The sequence below is a fragment of the Haemorhous mexicanus genome, chromosome 3 (assembly GCF_027477595.1).
Source record: "Haemorhous mexicanus isolate bHaeMex1 chromosome 3, bHaeMex1.pri, whole genome shotgun sequence".
NCBI classification, from domain to species: Eukaryota; Metazoa; Chordata; class Aves; order Passeriformes; family Fringillidae; genus Haemorhous; species Haemorhous mexicanus.
In genome coordinates this window covers 37,776,097-37,793,441 of record NC_082343.1, presented here as the reverse complement: position 1 = coordinate 37,793,441, position 17,345 = coordinate 37,776,097, and the positions used below count along the sequence as shown (strand labels likewise).

Below are 17,345 nucleotides of genomic sequence, written 5' to 3'. Positions count from 1 at the left end.
TCTAGGTAAACATTATTTAGGGTTTTTATTTAGATAAGTATATATAAATTCAATAAATATATCTACATTTAGTAGGATTGTAGACTAATCACAGGTCATGACTAACTGAATGTCGTTTGTTAGGTGCCTTTTAAACAGATTTGAGGAAATTTATCCCTTTTTACACTTTGTAGTGTTCTACCAATAAAATCTATTTTTAAAATTATTGTATTAACAAAATATTGAACGTATTGAACATGATGAGAATATTATGAAATTTCTCCCCCCCTCCCTTTTTTTTTTTTTGTCATTTCAGGTGCCTGGGAGCACTGGAGTAATAAAGTTCAGGAATTTGTTTATCCAACAGATCATGTCCCAGACTATGCATCTATTCTGGTTCCAAATGTTGATAATACCAGAACTCAGTTTTTGATAAACACAATTGCAAAACAAAAGAAAGTAAGTACAGGATTACGTATTTTACTGTATACCTACCATATGAAATAAATACAAAACTACTTAAAAAGTAACTGGATGTTACAGTTGTTCTTCATCTTCTAGTCATTGTCTCTAGTCATTGCTTCCCAGGTGCATCATTATATTGTTTCATTTTTATTTTCTTAACATGGATCCTCTGTAATTATTTTTGTGCAAGGACAAAACTTTAAAATATAAAGGAAGGAATTTACAGGAGGCCTTCTTAGGGTCATCCACTAAAAGAGACTGTCGCAGCAGATGTGTCAGAAACTGGAAGAAGTTTGGCAATTGGAAGAAAATCCTCTAGCACATTCTTGTTTCTTCCTTTCTCTTTTAATTCTACAAAGAAATTTCTTGGAGAATCTATGTCAGATGAAAAACACATATGATGTCAGTGCATCTGGAGACAAGAAAAACCTATCAAAATGTAGCATTTAAAAAAAGACACAGAAACCATTATTTTCTCAAAAATAGGTCTGTTATGCATATATAAATATAAGTTTTGATATTACTTACGTGGTTTAAATATCTGTTACAGGCTGTTTTGCTCATAGGAGAACAGGGGACTGCGAAGACAGTCATGATTAAGGGATATATGAAGAGATATGACCCAGAAGAGCATTTGTCAAAAAGTCTAAACTTTTCTTCTGCCACAGAACCATTTATGTTTCAGGTAAAAATATAGATTTTAAACAATCTTGCATACCATTTCCTTGCTAAGTGTATAGAGGGTACTTAATTCTGATGATAAGTGATTTAGAAATAAATTCTAGAGGGATCTTTTTGTCTAAGTCACTTCAACATTTCCAAAAATTCTATTAAAAAGAATATTTGTAGATCACAGTAAAATATAGCCACTCACATAGAGATACATATGTTCATGATTGCTGTGTGGTTTTTCATCAGGAATTCTAAGAATGATTTTTTTTGCTAAAGACTTTTGATTTTCTTCTTAGGTTTTTGGTTACTCTTTGGGTTTTTTCTGATTCTTTAGTACATAGTATTAATTTTAATTTTTTTTTTAATAAAGAACTGATTACAATGTTTAGATAATTTTATTTTTCCTCAGCTCAGGAGTAACTACAGCATCAGAAATTCAGTCTTTAAAGACCTCTAACATGACAACTTTGTAGAAATTTCTCTTAATCTATGTAACTGGTAAAAATCTATATAAACAGAAAAAACATGCTGTATATAGTTTTCTCAAGTGATTGAAAGGCTGTTATATAACACTGTGGTATGATTTGATACTACTAATTTGCTAGGATTTGGTTCAATAAGTTAAATTGGCTTCATTATCAATTCAATGGAATGAATTCATAGTGTTAAGACTCTGGTAGGAAAAAAGAATTAATTTTGGAAAATTTATTGATTGAAAAATCTGTTCATGGAATAGGTCTTACAATCTCCATTCCAAAATTAGATCTATTTTTTAAGAAACTAATGTGTTGTGGTGTGAAGCTATATCCTGTCTCTCAGGTGTGCCAGCTTATTCCTTCCGCTCCCCCTGCCCCCTTGCCTTCTTCCTAAGTGCTGTCTGCCAAGTTCCACATTCCAGTAAGGGTGTCGTGTGATTGGCAGAAGTTCAAAAGATGCTTCTCAGACCTGGGGTCATTGGCCTGTCCAGGTGTCATTGTCCCCTGAGACCCTCCCCCTCCCACCTGGTTGGTGGCTCACCTATCCTCTCCCTCCCCCCTCCCTGTGGGCTTAAAAGGCACTGGAACCAGGTGGTCGGTGTTCTGTTGGAGTTGTTACCGAGATTCAGAATTCTGTCACCCTGGAATAAACTCTGGATTTAACCCTCCGGCAGAACCCGCTCTTTTTCTCTTCACCATCACCTGAACTTTTTCCACTAGAGGTAAACTGAGTTTCTACTTTGCTTGGACTCATTCTGAGTGCCTGACTGCCAGTCAGCCAAAGGTGTCTCTGAGGTGAAACATCCGCAGCTGCTACCTTTTGAGCACTAGGGCTGGATGAGCCCAGGCACGCTCCACTCTGCAATATTGGGATTTATATTCCAATCCTAATGGACATTTTATTAAGAAAATGGTGAAAAACAGTGAACCATACACCTATTTTTTAAAAAAATTCCCGACTCACAGAATGGCTGCTGAGTTTTTCCCAGCAGGTATTCTTAAGTGTAAGATCTCTGGTCATGGTTTGTATCCAAATGAGAGAGAAAAAGGCAGCCACCCTTTCATGCATGCAAGGCTTATTGAACAGTCAGTGTCTCTGTCCCAGGGTCCTTTACCAAGCATATTATGGGTCCTTAGAACATTCTTGGAAACAAATCCCAGACTTGCTTGTCTCTAGTACAAAGGATGTGTGAGAGGACCTTGGTGTGTGTTGTCTCTGCTGGGGTCCTGCAGCACCTCAGAGGAGGGGCTCCCTTAGCGGTGAGTCAGCTCAAGACATGGTTCACTCTGCTGGTTTCCAACGGAGATATGTAGCAGAAAAACAGGTGAAATGCTTCTAAACACTTGAAGGAGTTACACTAATTTTATTTTTTTTTTTAATTTTGAGTCACCATTCTGAGGCTATTTGAAAGGCTATGTGATTTTTGATGCATTAGACATGCTACAAAGTTCTCGATTTCTTATGTAATCACCAGTTTCATCAATATCCCATTGCAAAAATGGGACAAAAACATTGTCAAAAGATGTGTCCATTTTCTCTTTCAAAAATACTTTTAATACTTTTATCTTTATGACAGCACATGCTACATTACTCATAGAGGGTGGCATTTGTTCTTTCATGGAGAAAACATTACTTTCTAAGGAAAACATCTGGTACCATCTTGTAAGGTGTTTTTTCTGTCATTGTTTATTATCTTTAGAAAGACTGTAGAGCTGTAGAACTATTAAGAAACAGTATTAATTTTAAGAATGTTTTAAGAAACATTTCAGCTATATATCATTCTTACTTGTCTATTGCATCCTCTTTTCTTGCCACCAAAATATTAAAATTTTGCATTGGATCCCTCACAAGATGCCTGGGAAATCTAAAGGAGTCTAAGTTGCCTCCGTGTGCCCTGCAGCAATATTGCAAATATTAAACAAGTCATATTAGTTAGGGGAATGATAATGCTGATAATGAAATAATAATTCCTAAGTTTTTTAAAAGCTCTGATAGCCAGAAGTTGGTTGCAGGACAGGAGTTGGGTTCCTTAGGAACTGGGTTCCTTAATACTAGAATTAAAGGTGAAACTGCTAGCAAAAAGAGAGAATCATTGGCTGAGTGCTGCAGCAGGCTTTTCAACAATTTCTTTTAAATGTTGTTGCTTTAGATATAAAAAGAGAACTTTCTTTATCTTTTTAGAGGACAATAGAGAGTTATGTGGACAAACGTGTTGGAAGCACTTATGGACCTCCTGGGGGCAGAAAGATGACTATTTTTATTGATGATATCAACATGCCATTTATCAATGAATGGGGAGATCAGGTAGACTTTTTTAATATTTACTACTTATTCTCAAATATTTGTGGTTTTTGTGTGGACTTCTTATACACACACACACACACACACACACACACACACACATATATATATATATATATATATATATATATATATATATAGTGGACTTCCTAAATTTTTAAAGTAACTGTTAATTATTGGAAATGCTTTATAATTTTGGTACACTGATGCAAACAAAAAAAGAGAGCAAATTATATTTATTGATGAGACATGTAATATAATGATGCTATATTTTACATACTCTTCACTTCCTTATTTTTTTAAGACCAAACAAAAATCAGCACCCTACTAAAGTAGCATATTATCAGTTTCAAGATTGACATTAATCTGAGAGCACCAATAAATAAATCTCTGCCAAAAGAAAGGTCAATACCTTGGAGAGAGAAATAAAGGATATGAAAAATTCAAGGCCTCCACTCAGTCTTGCATTATGGCCCCAAGACATGGCTGAAATATTTTTGATGGAATAGTGGTTTGTGGTTGGTGACATGCTGCATATCATGTTGATTTTGGTGGGGTGTCTAAGCACATACATAAGGTTTGCTGAATATCATTGGAGCACTTGCTGTGGGGCAAACTCTGGAGCTGTAGAATGGAATGAAGAATGAATAACCTTTCCAAAAGAAGCATAAAAGAATCAGTTGTTTTGCTTCAAAGGAGGTCCAAGAGTGAGCGGAAAAGCATAGCGGCAACAGTTGTAGCTGAATTTCCAGCAACAAAATAAGGAGCAAAATTTTTTCTCCCCCAGTTCATTTCGTTAATTTTGTTTAGTTCAAAAGAATGCAAACACAATTTCTTGATATTATATGGCAGTAGAGCTGTGAAAAAATTTTCCTGCCACTTAAAATCACATAAACAAAGATCTTCCATATGACTAAGGAAGGTAGTTTAATCTGTTTTTAGATTAAGGTAACAGTATCTCTCTATGGATTAGCAGAACTACAAAAAGAAATTATCATGGTGTATTTTCTTCTTTTCTTGCATAAATTTCTAATTTGTACAACTTACATAAATTTCCAGATAACAAATGAAATTGTCCGTCAGATGATGGAAATGAGAGGAATGTACAGCTTGGATAAACCTGGAGACTTCCTTACAATTGTAGATGTACAAATAATAGCAGCAATGATACATCCTGGAGGAGGCCGTAATGACATTCCTCAGCGTTTAAAAAGACAGTTTTCTGTATTCAATTGTACATTGCCATCCAATGCATCCATCGACAAAATTTTTGGTACTTTTTTTGTTGTTGTTTTAGTAGAGTTTATTTCCCTTCATAATGGACTTAAAAATTATAAATGTATGCTTTCTTTCTCACTTTCATCATGCAAATTCTGAGTTCTTCCACAAAAACAGCTGAAGCTGTGGTACACCAAAAATAGTGCTGTGGAAAAGAAATGAATTCATTAAAATGCTTGTCTTTCTAATTTTGGACAAACAAATATTCAGAAAGTAATGACATTTCCTGGAAGACTATGAGCACTGCTATTTCTGTGTAGATTAACATTCTACCTTTGAACTGTCTGGAATGCACTCTGTTGCTAAATTTCTCAATTCTAGTAACTGTCAATGCAGGATATGGCAGAAACCAAGCACTCACTGCCCCATGTTTCTATACCAATTCAGAAAAGCCATAGATAGCAGAGAAAAATAATTTCACCTATAATTTTAAATTATGTTTTACCAAGTAATGTTTAAAAATAAGCACCTATTTGTCTTGCTCATGACCTACCTTATCATATCCTATAAGCTGAGAATAATTGTTTACCGTGTCTTGTATTTTCAGGTATAATTGCCAATGGATACTTTCATCCCTGTAGAGAATTCAACCCTGAAGTATGTGATATGGTGGAAAAATTGGTCCCAACAGGAAGAATATTGTGGCAGCGGACAAAGGTATAAATACAAGGAAAGTTTTATCTCTGAATAGAGTGACTATTAGTTTAGTTTTGGCACGTATTCCCTAAGATCATATCTATAAGAAAAACCAAAACAAAAAAACAAACCACTCAACCCCCTCAAAAAAAAGGAAAAGAAAAAAAAAATCAAAAAACCCAGAGAATAGGCTACAATGTTTTCAAGATGAAATCTGAAAATATCAGATGTCAGTATAGAAGACAAATGAACGGAAATATCAGTCCATTCATTCCTATAATGTTACCCAAAGCTTTGATCTCCGTAGCTAAAAAATATATGTTGTAAGTCTTGGTGTTCTACATTTAGTGATAGGTTCTGCTTTTAAACAATTAGATACTCTTGGTGACTTCTTAAAAAGAGTTTTCCCACAGTATTTCGTGTGAAAACTAGTATTTTTGTTATTTGTATGTTTTATATGTGTTATTAATGATAAAGTTACAAATTTTATTATTATTGATTCTTTCTAGGTGTTAACTGATTTTGAATATTAACAATCTTTTTCTTTAGGCAAAGATGTTACCTACACCATCTAAATTCCACTATATCTTCAACCTTCGAGACCTTTCTAGAATTTGGCAAGGAATGTTAACTATAAAGGCAGAAGAATGCACAACCAGCACTAGTATCCTAAGACTTTTTAAACATGAATGTACCAGGGTAATTGCTGACAGGTATAATAATTATGGCATTTTATATTTAGGAGGTTTAGCCATTTACTTCATTTATGCTCATACATCTGTAAAACTTCTAAATATTATAAATCTAATTAGGCCAATATGAAAAATTTTATCCTATTTTACATACAGTTTGCATTGGTGTATTATTCCAACAAATATCATGGTATAAACTGATAGATTAGATTAACCCAGTGTCTGAATGGAAAACATAAAAATATCTAGATATTATATATTTTAACCTACTTTTTGGCTGCACTCAGCTGATTCCATTGTAGAAAAGAGAACTCCATGGTATCCTAAATTTATACACATTGGATAATTTAAAATTGCTTTGCTCTCCTTACAAAAAAAAAAACAGGATTGCATGTTTATGACTAAAAATTGGCCCATTTCCAATATATCTCTTTCAAAATATTAATAAAACAGATATAACTATGACCTGTGTGTCTTGGAGAGCAATATTATTTTTCTGTTCATTGTGCTTCAATTTCTTGTGAAATTCTAGATGTAGCACTAAAGCTGCTGCTAAAAGCCTGACGTATACCCTCTACTACTGCGAGAAGTTATAATTCTCCGTGATCAGAGAAGTCCATCCACTGCAAAATATTAGCAGTGTGGATACTTCTAACTCTATAATATTTCTCACTCTCTGAACTATCAAATATTATGCAAATGCACATTTTTGATGAAATTTATGTCTATGCATTTTTATGTGAAACAGAGTGCTGTTGAAATGAGACAGGGAGAATATTTAATCTTATTTAAATCTAGGATCCGCCCTCCTAAGGCAAAATTATCATACAGAATCATACATTGTATTATTTTCTGCTTTAAATTAGGGAGCAATATCACTGGTATTTATTGATATGTTATTACATGTTTTTAGTTTGTTGTGGTAAATTTAAAAATGCATGGAAGATGTGTATTTGTACAGATATATTAGAAAGAGGGAGAGAGAGAGCGTAGTCATTCATTCCCTGTTTCCATGCTGCTTTTAAATTTCCTGGTGATTAATATTTTAATGTCATTACAAAAGACCTCTAGCAATAGTGATGTAATGCATGTCTAGGCTGTCTCTACAACAGTTCTTCGATTTAGTTTGTCTTATTTGAAAACTCACAGCACTGGGCTTCTTCACATTTGTTCTAATTTCCTCTCAGTTGTATCACTGAAAACAAAAAGAAGTAAATATATGGAAACTATTTTTTAATGTACTTTGACATTCACAGTTGGAATTATCTTTTTCTGTGGATGAGGTGGTTCTTGTCTCTTATATTTGCCAGTTACTCCTAAGTAGCATTCTTCATTGCTTCACTGGTAATCATCAGCAGAGTAGTCAAAGGTCTAATTTGTACTAAAATCAGATTGAATCTGTTAAGGGAAGCAGATTTTACACAATGAAATGTAGTCACTAGTATATGTTTCCAGACTTTAATTAGTCCTCTCAACCCCAGTGTGTATTCCTCTGCTAATTGTGGGGTTTTTGTGAGACGTGTTGAGAATGGAGTCAGGACGTAGTGGCATATACTATCTTCCTTTCAGTATTCCTTGTCTAATTGCAGTTCCATAAGCAGTGTTGCGATACCAGAAATTATGCTGTTCTACTGCAGGTTGAAAGATAAAAGATTCACTTAGCCATGGTTATTTGGGAAAGCATTCACCCTTTTTCATCCTTTTTTGTCTGAAAAATTACACAGTCTGTTGTTGTCTCATTCTTGGTCGAAGTTGGAAAATCAAATTTTTTTTTTTTATATTTCATGTCACTGACTATTATACTTTATAGTATGGAAGCACTTGATTTTTGTGAATGTTGCCTAATCTGTGTTTGTGACTACTGTGTAGTATATATTGTCTAATACATATGTTTCTTTAAAATGTTACAAGTTTTAGGATTTTTGTTTTGTTGCTGTTTAAGGTTTTTTTCTTAGTATTTAGATATCTGTTTTCTTTCTATATAACTAAAAATATTTGTCTTAATTTGTACTACTTTATGGTTTTCAGGTTTAATACACCCGAAGACACAGTCTGGTTTGAGCAAGCTATTGATAAAACAATTGAGGAATATGTGGAGGCAGATTTAAGTGAAGTTCTCCAAACTGAACCGTATTTTGTAGATTTTTTACGGGACGAACCTGAACCAACTGGTGAAGAACCAGAAGACGTTGAGCTTCTAGCACCAAAAATTTATGAAGAGGTATTTCATTTTACGCATCAAATACTAGGCACCAAACTTTTCGTTTAATTTTTAAGTGTGTTATATTGCTGAACTCATACAATACAGTGTTTTGTTAAATAGCTATGAAAATTTTTGTGAAAATATATCCAGATTTTCAAGTTAGCATGCAAGAAATCATTTTAGTGATGTTAGATTTAATAATGACATATAAATGTGATCTACCTTTTTCTGTTCTCGTCACTTCTTTTTTTTCTTCCACCATCAGCAAAAAATTTCTGTGTAAACACTACTAGAATAATTATGGTAAATTAGCAAGATAATATCATTACACATGGCCAAAACATAAAACTGAAGTTTGGGTAAAAGTATCAAGGGAGTTTTAGAATTCTGATTTTTTTCTCTTTTTTTTTCCCCCCCCCAGATTCCAAGCTATGAATTTCTTTGTAACAAATTGCGGGCATATCAGTCACAATACAATGAAAATATTAGAGGGTCCTTTCTTGATTTGGTGTTTTTCAAGGATGCAATGACACATCTTATTAAGGTTTGGTATTGCTACTTTTTTATTTGTTTAATTGTTGTAACAGTGTTCTTTGTTTGAACAAGCTATTCTTAGAGGGCACATTGTGAAAAGCTATTCTTACCCCCAAACTACTTTGCTATCTTTTCATGGTCATTCTTGAGAACTAGGAAAGAGCTACAGTCATTTTACCTGTTTGCATGTTTTCTAATAAATTCAGTTTTTAAATATCTGTTTAAACTTCTATGTATTCAGACAGATGAAAATTTTCCTCAATAGGAAATGTAGGACAATAAATAAAGACATTTATATTGTCTATATAAAATTATTTTTAACCTTTTAGAATTCAGAGAACACTTCAAATGTATCTGTGCCTGACAGGGGACTAAAACAATCTGAGGTAGAATCTGACTGAATGAGAGACTGGATGAAAGGAAATATAAATTGGGGCGGCAGTAGAATCAGTGTGTAGGGTAGAGATTAGGGTAGTGTGTAGGTCTCAACTAACAGTCATTTGTTCTCCTAATCAGAAAGGAATGTATAAGAAAAGAATTCATCTGAAATCAAAATCTGATTCATGGGGGTTAAATAAAGGCAAAGTATGAGATTAGTGTCTCAGCTTTAAGAAGTGTAATCTCAGGAATAGCTTTGACTGGATTTCTGAAAGACACACAGAAGTTGCAGTGAAACAAAAACAGAAGAAGGGGTTTTGTTTGTCTCTAGTTCACCTCAAATGAAGTTAATGTTTGTTTGCTTTGCATTTAAACAGAAATAAATAAATTTCTTTTAAACTATGGTTCACATGATGCTAGGTGCATTTCAGAAGACCTTGAAAGCCTCTGACATTCCATTTTTTATTGGCGAGTTTTAGCCAGAATATCCTCGATATGCAATCAGTGACAGCAGGGCTCCTTTCTACTTAAGGTGACAATAAATCTAGTCACCTACATAATTTCATATTTAGACTTTATTTATCTGGAAAGCCTCATAAGGAAATGTGTAGTAAGCTAAAATTTTATAAAAGATAAAAATGAGTATATTTCAAAGGCTTTATGTAGATAGCAATCTTTTGAATTTTGTGCATAATTTACCTGTGAACCAAAATATAATGTAGAATCTTAATAGTGCACTAATATACCATAAACCCAAAGAATATATGTCAAAAAGCTATAGAATAGAAAATCTGGAATTCAACTTTTGTGTCTGGAGACTTGGTAAGAAAACTGTCACAAAAGAAATGTTGAAAGTTGATAGACTAGAAGATAACATTAAAGCATAGTTTATTCTTGTTAAGTCTTTCAGACTACTAACATTTGGAAAGTAGTATGTCTGTTCTTGGAGCTAAAGCTTTTTATTGATATTTTTAAACACATTCAGGATGATATCTTCAAAATAAACTGGAGCTCAAAATGTCCCCTTTCTTGTATTTATGATTATAACAATCCCATATCCTTATATGCAGCTTCTTCATTAGCCATACAAAATTCCTAAAGAATTTACAAGCGTTCTTTTGAGGAAAATTTTTCTGCAAGTATCTTTTTAATAATTTTTACATTGTATTATAGCAAATTAAGCATAAAGCATTATAGATTTTTTAATTTTTCTAACTAATGTTCAACTTTAATACTGATGTTTTTCTTTATTATTTCCTCTGTAGGTTTCCCGAATTATTCGGACAGCCTATGGAAATGCTTTACTTGTTGGAGTTGGTGGATCCGGAAAACAAAGTCTTTCAAAGTTAGCCTCCTTCATTGCTGGTTATAAAATATTTCAGATCACTTTAACCAGGTAAGAAATGCAAGAAATATATTAATCAGGTTTATGGTATCGCTTTGTCTTTACTTGGATACAGATTTTTCTATTTTTTTTTTGGTTTTTTTTTTTTTTCCTTTTAATTTTGTCACCATTGGAAAAATACTGAAAACAATACACCCTTATCTGGTTTTTATACAACATTGGATTTATGTTGACTTGAATAAGGTAGACCGTGTGTCAGTTATTCCTGCACCAAAATATCTGTGTTTACAAAGTATGTTTGGATTATAGTATAAAATACTATAATCCAAAAAGAGCAGTATTCAGTGTTATTTTGAATTAACAGGTAATGTTCCTTATCTCTCTTAGATCCTATAATGTAACCAATCTGGCAGAAGATTTAAAAGAATTATATAGGACAGCTGGACAGGAAGGACAAGGTATCACCTTCATTTTCACTGATAATGAGATAAAAGAGGAATCCTTTTTGGAATATGTAAATAATCTGCTGTCTTCAGGAGAGGTAAGGGTCTCACCCTGACAGCCCATGGGCTCTAGAGGCAGGGTACTGTAGAATTTGTTCTCACTACTTTATTTGTCTTGGTAATACATTGTAGAGTAATAATGATTAAAATATTTGAACTTTTTAAGTAAGGAGTGCTCTGGATATGTAGTTTCTTTATTTCAGTGTAAGCCAGGAGAATATAAAAGGGCTATGGTTAGTATTTAAGTAGCCTTTTATTAAATGATGATTCGGTTGCCAGTTCAAATTCTATACTCTTCCGGAGCTGGACCTCATAGATTTCCATGGAGTTTCATAAGTCTAAACCTGTGGTTTTTAGTCTAAACTGTGTATATGCAGAGAGAGAGAGAGATACAGATGTAAACAGGCAAATATTTATAAATTCTATAATAATGACATCCATGCAATTAATAACCAATTTCTTACTTTGTAAAAAGATTTCTAATTTATTTGCTCGGGATGAATTGGATGAAATCACCCAATCATTAGTACCCGTGATGAAAAAAGAGCTGCCTCGGCATCCTCCTACCTTTGACAATCTTTATGAGTACTTCTTAAGTCGAGCAAAGAAGAACTTGCATGTTGTCCTCTGCTTTTCTCCAGTAAGTTTTTTCTATATATCTGTTTTCTTTTCTTCCATTAGCAAACTTGCCTATGTGGTATAAGACAGTTATTCAAGTTTTATGTTTTTAAGGAAGTTCAAGATGCACAAAAAGATTACTGAAGTCTAGTTGTAATTGCTGAGATGATAAAAGTACTAGTAAGCTGTGAGAACTTAACAGCAAAATACTTAAAAACTAAACAATTCCTTAGAAGTTAAAGTATTTTTTTCTTCTCACATATTCTTTCCTAGTACACATCAGTGAATGTATTTTTGTGAAATTACGGCTTTTAATTAGAAAGCAGTATTTTATTGGTAATTAAAATACATTATTTGAAGCTTCAAAATATTAAACCAAAATATTTTTGTAATGAACTTCTTTCTTCAAATTTCTTGAGCGTTGAATGTTAGAAATTTCGCAAAACTCTGTTTGAGAAGAAAAAAAATTTCAGGGTGTTCTAAGCAGAAAATGATCAAAAAGAAAATAGACTATTTAGTTGTTTTTACTAATTAAACACTTTCATTGACCTTTGCTTAACAATCATATTGCTAACAAACAGTGATTCTCTCTTCAGGTTGGTGAGAAGTTCCGTGCACGTTCTTTGAAATTTCCTGGTCTGATATCTGGGTGCACCATGGATTGGTTCAGTCGATGGCCCAGGGAAGCTCTTGTAGCTGTGTCCAACTATTTTCTTGCAGAGTTTAATATGGTCTGCGCTCCAGCAGTTAAAACAGAAGTAGTACAAACCATGGGTCTCTTTCATGATATAGTATCAGAAAGCTGTGAGAATTATTTCCAAAGGTAATATTTTCTACTAATGCAATAATAAATCTCAAAAATGTTGCTACTGACAGTGTTTTTTGAACTCGTGTTCTGTGTATCAATAAAGGTGTTTTAAGGGTAATAAAAAATAAATCTGCTATACCATTATATCCTCAGGCCATGAAAAAGAATTTCTATTACATTGCAAATTCTTTATCTTCATTCCCACTATTCAGCAGTCTTTAATGTTGTCTGTGTGGATTAAAAAAATGTAACTAATGAATAAAGACTTGAGTTATATAATTGTCTCTTTTTGTCGAAGTGATCAAATAGTTGTATATATCAAAAATATATCTGAGGTTGATGTTGCCAATACGCTTTTGTTTAGGTATCGAAGACGAGCTTATGTAACACCTAAATCTTATCTCTCTTTCATCAATGGCTACAAAGAGGTTTACACTGAGAAGTTAAATAGTATTAATGAGCAGGCTGAACGTATGCAAACTGGTAAGCAAATACATTCCATGTGTGGTCTCAAATGATCTATGTTTTTAACATTAAACTTCTTTTTCAGTGATCACTTATAGGGAATCACAGTCTAGAAGTGGTAGTATATGAGGACCTTTACCAGGCATTCCCCCAATCACAACCTCATAATGATTCTCTTGTAAAAATACCTCAAAGAAGCTACCAGCCTAACCACTCAGCTCAGCATTGTATTGAACTTTAATATTTGCATATCAGAATTTTTAATAGAAAGTAGATCCTGAAAATGGACAGAGGTAGCATCTGATTTACTGGTGAAGAGAGAGTAATTGTAAACAGTTATTAAGTTGTTTCTGGACTTGTCTATTGAAATTCTCACCATGCAGTCTGTGTGCTTCACATGTGATTTATTTTGTATTTCTGCTGTAGAATAAGTAGTTGTTACTTGGGGTCATTTTATAGCTGTAGTTCTGAAATACAGAAAAGTATGGTTGAAATATTCTTCAGACAGATTTTGGATATCTGTTTGAAATGGCCTAATTATTGGCATTAGTATTTAATGGTTTCAGAGCACCAGTTTTCTAGTGTTTTCAGGTTTCTCCAGTTTGCATCTAGACATGCTTCTGTAAATCTGTAAAATCAACTGAGCACCTTAGGAAACCTGGCCTTTATCAGAAAAGATATTGCATACCAATTCAATGGAATAAAGAATCCTACACGATAAAATTTTTCATACAAAAGTAAAGAATGTGGCACTTTACAAATTATTAACTGGTACCCTTTATATGAAGAAAAATCTAGAATAAAAATGCGTAGCTATTTAATTCATAAATTCTTTACTGAATTAGAGTGTAGAGGAGTAAGTGATCCTCAATATTTTCAAACTGTGTAAGTTTCGCTCTATGGATCTGTTGCCAGTTCTTGAAATCTGAATTTATCCTCAGTCTACTTTGAGATGAGGATAAAGTCTGAGAACCTTGAAGATTCAGAAGACTGGGGTTGGTTTAGTGTTTTTGTTGGTATTCTTTCTACAGTTTTTTTATTTCCAAAATAATTCAGAAGTAGTAACATAAGCAGCTTAAGCACTATCAATAAAATTTCATATGTAGATTTTCATAGCTTCTGACATATTATTGCAAGTTCCTTACATGGTCGCTGAAAAAAATGATTGTGTACCAGTGAACATGTGAATGGATATGTTCTACTGCAGCATCTTCATATCTTTTGATGCACAGAAAACCATGTCTAACGAAAGCCAGTTAGAAAATATTCTAATTAGTTTCACTTGCACAGTTGGTACTGCTGTAATATTTCTTGCTGGAAGTATGCAGGGGACCTCAATAAGCTATAAAGGTTTCTCATTTATAATTAAATTCTTCAATTCTCTTTGATCTGCATATTCCTATTTTCTTTCCATCTTTCCTTCTCCACACTCTAGGCTTGTAGCAGGGAAAAGTAAAGCGGCAAAGGGTGTCATTTCCCTTTGTGGCTTCTGGGTGCTGGATTGGTAACTAGATGATATTGAGGGTTTCTTCCAACCTAGATGGTTCTGTGGCTCTGTAGAATGGCAGCAACCTAATCAAGAGGCAGCTGTGTCAGAGCAAGGGCTATGCTGGGAGAGAACTCTTTTCTGTTTGAAATGTGGGAGCAGAAAATTGGAGAGCCATCACAGAGAAATATCACACATCCAATGTGTAGCTGTAAGGGTGTGCTGACAAATCCTTAGGGAGAGAAGGCAATAAGGGGATTTACTTCCAGAAAACTTGTAGGATTTAAAGATTCAGTGATGAGGAAGAAATAGGCTGGAGAGGCTTCAGCATGCAATGAGGAACTCAGGAATGGCTAAAATATCTGTGCTTAAGTCCATGAGCAAGAGAGAGGAGAAAAAAAGGACCAATGAGTGCATGGGAAAGACTGAATATATTACTATATAGGGAGCAAGCACATCTCTTTCTGGATGCTCTCAGGCACATGGTGGGATTCTTGGGGTGTCCTGTGCAGGGCCAGGAGTTGGACTAGATCATCCTGATAGATTCCTTCCAACTCGGCACGTTCTGTGATTCTGATGGTTCTTTGAAAGGCTGAGTGGCCTCTATGGGTGGCCTGAGTGGTTTCTATAGCACACAGAAAAGCTAGGATGGGACGGGCCCTCAGTACTGAGGTGCTTTTTCACCTTCTCTGTCACCAGGGATAAGCGAGGGTAAACTCAATATGCAGGAGCTGGAGATCATAATTTTGCTGTGATCTTTAGGTCCACTTTTGTCTCCACTTCTTCCCAATTTTTTTCTAGAAGGGACTCTCTATTAGAAGTCAGTCATGGATCCTTAAGTAGTTTCTTCGTGTAACGACACAGTGAAGCATCTTTTAGAAATTCTGATTGTCTCATGACTTTATGATGCAACATATACTTGACATAGTTCCTTTTTTTGTTGTTTTTGTTGTTTTCTTTTGAAGAATTAATCTTACTTATCGTAATTTTGTGCCTTACAAAATTACTTATATCTATGAAAAGTGAACAGTAGACACAATCATGATAGTATGACTGCTTACACCCACTTTCTCTCCTTTACATAAAATTGAATGAGAACACAAGGTACAACCTATGAGAGATCTGGGCCTAGATTGTGTAATCCAACTCGGAAAAAAAAAAGTTTCTATATTTCTGAATTTTATCTTTTACTTAATAGGTCTGTCCAAGCTGATGGAAGCCAGCGAATCTGTTGCTCAGCTCTCTAAGGACTTAGCTGTTAAGGAGAAGGAGCTGGCTGTGACATCTGCTAAGGCAGATAAAGTAAGTGAGTGTTAAATAACACTAGAATATACAGTGGGTAAAATGCTATTGCAGAATTTTATTGTAATTTGCAAGGATTTTTCCTCATCTAAAATGAGGTTTCTCTCTATAGTGTGTTGATTTAGCATTTGCTTCTGAAAGTGAAGTGCTTTTAAACTGCAGCAGAGATTGCCTTCCTTGTCCTTCTCCCATTTCTTACCCACTCAGATAAGCATCAGATGTTCATTGCAGTCCAGTTTCAGATTTTGTCTTTCACATTACCAAAGTATCTATGTGTTCATGGGAGTGGTGGTCTGGTAGAAATCTGGTATCCAAAATGACTCTCTGGAAAGGCATGCTAGGGAATGGATCAGTACAGGCATTCTGTTTTCTGAAAGATCCCCTAAAGCCCTGATGGTGCATATTTAATATGCACTGGAGAGTGAATTTTGGCTGGTGATGACTAAGGGACTGCCTGGATTATTTGAGGCCTTTAATCTCAAAGGAGAGAAATATGTGACAGAAAGGGATGAAATTGAACTTCTCACATTTAATTTTTATTCAATAGTCATATGATACCATATATAGTTAGCTGTAGTTGGGTTTAGATTTATATACTTAATAGCTGTAACATACCTATTTCATCATGTGTCTAGTAATCATTTCTTCCACCGTTTTGATTTATAGATTTTATGTGTTTATTACCAATTCCAGGTACTAGAAGAAGTCAAAGAAAGTGCTGAAGCTGCAACTAAAATAAAACTTGAAGTCCAGGGTGTGAAAGATAAAGCACAAAAGATCGTGGATGCTATTGATATAGAAAAGCAGGAAGCAGAGAAAAAACTGGAGGCAGCTAAACCAGCATTAGAAGAAGCAGAAGAAGCTCTGAAAGTGAATAAATTTCATTTTTATTAGTACAGTATTATTTGCGTCACCTGTGAGAGGCCAGAGCCACCAACACACAGCTGTCTCTTGGTATTAACTGCTGTCACCAGCCCCTCGCTTTTGCTGGCCTTGTCTCTCATGAATACTTAAGGCACACATATTTTACTTTAAGCACATAGGGACTATTTTATAGTATTTTTTTCCTTCCATCTGAATACTCCATCATTATGAAGGTGGAGATCTTTCCAAAAGCTACAGATGCCTTTAGAATATCTGTTATTCTGAATTCAAGGGAATACTTCTTGTGCTAACAGAATGGTTTAATTCAAACTTAAGTAG

At 34.2% G+C, this 17,345-nt stretch overlaps 1 protein-coding gene across 1 annotated transcript in view; it reads left to right on the top strand.

The window, feature by feature from the left end:
- The window catches only part of DNAH8 (dynein axonemal heavy chain 8), a 115,685-nt gene that overhangs the window by 64,603 nt on the left and 33,737 nt on the right, over nucleotides 1–17,345 (top strand). Inside the window, exons 53-67 of the mRNA XM_059843348.1 lie at nucleotides 296–438; nucleotides 995–1,129; nucleotides 3,775–3,897; nucleotides 4,954–5,167; nucleotides 5,720–5,829; nucleotides 6,358–6,521; nucleotides 8,529–8,721; nucleotides 9,125–9,247; nucleotides 10,881–11,011; nucleotides 11,348–11,501; nucleotides 11,939–12,103; nucleotides 12,678–12,904; nucleotides 13,254–13,372; nucleotides 16,039–16,142; nucleotides 16,836–17,012. Of these exons, the coding sequence (XP_059699331.1) occupies nucleotides 296–438; nucleotides 995–1,129; nucleotides 3,775–3,897; nucleotides 4,954–5,167; nucleotides 5,720–5,829; nucleotides 6,358–6,521; nucleotides 8,529–8,721; nucleotides 9,125–9,247; nucleotides 10,881–11,011; nucleotides 11,348–11,501; nucleotides 11,939–12,103; nucleotides 12,678–12,904; nucleotides 13,254–13,372; nucleotides 16,039–16,142; nucleotides 16,836–17,012 (2,282 nt within the window). The remainder of the gene's footprint in view (nucleotides 1–295; nucleotides 439–994; nucleotides 1,130–3,774; nucleotides 3,898–4,953; nucleotides 5,168–5,719; nucleotides 5,830–6,357; nucleotides 6,522–8,528; nucleotides 8,722–9,124; nucleotides 9,248–10,880; nucleotides 11,012–11,347; nucleotides 11,502–11,938; nucleotides 12,104–12,677; nucleotides 12,905–13,253; nucleotides 13,373–16,038; nucleotides 16,143–16,835; nucleotides 17,013–17,345) is intronic.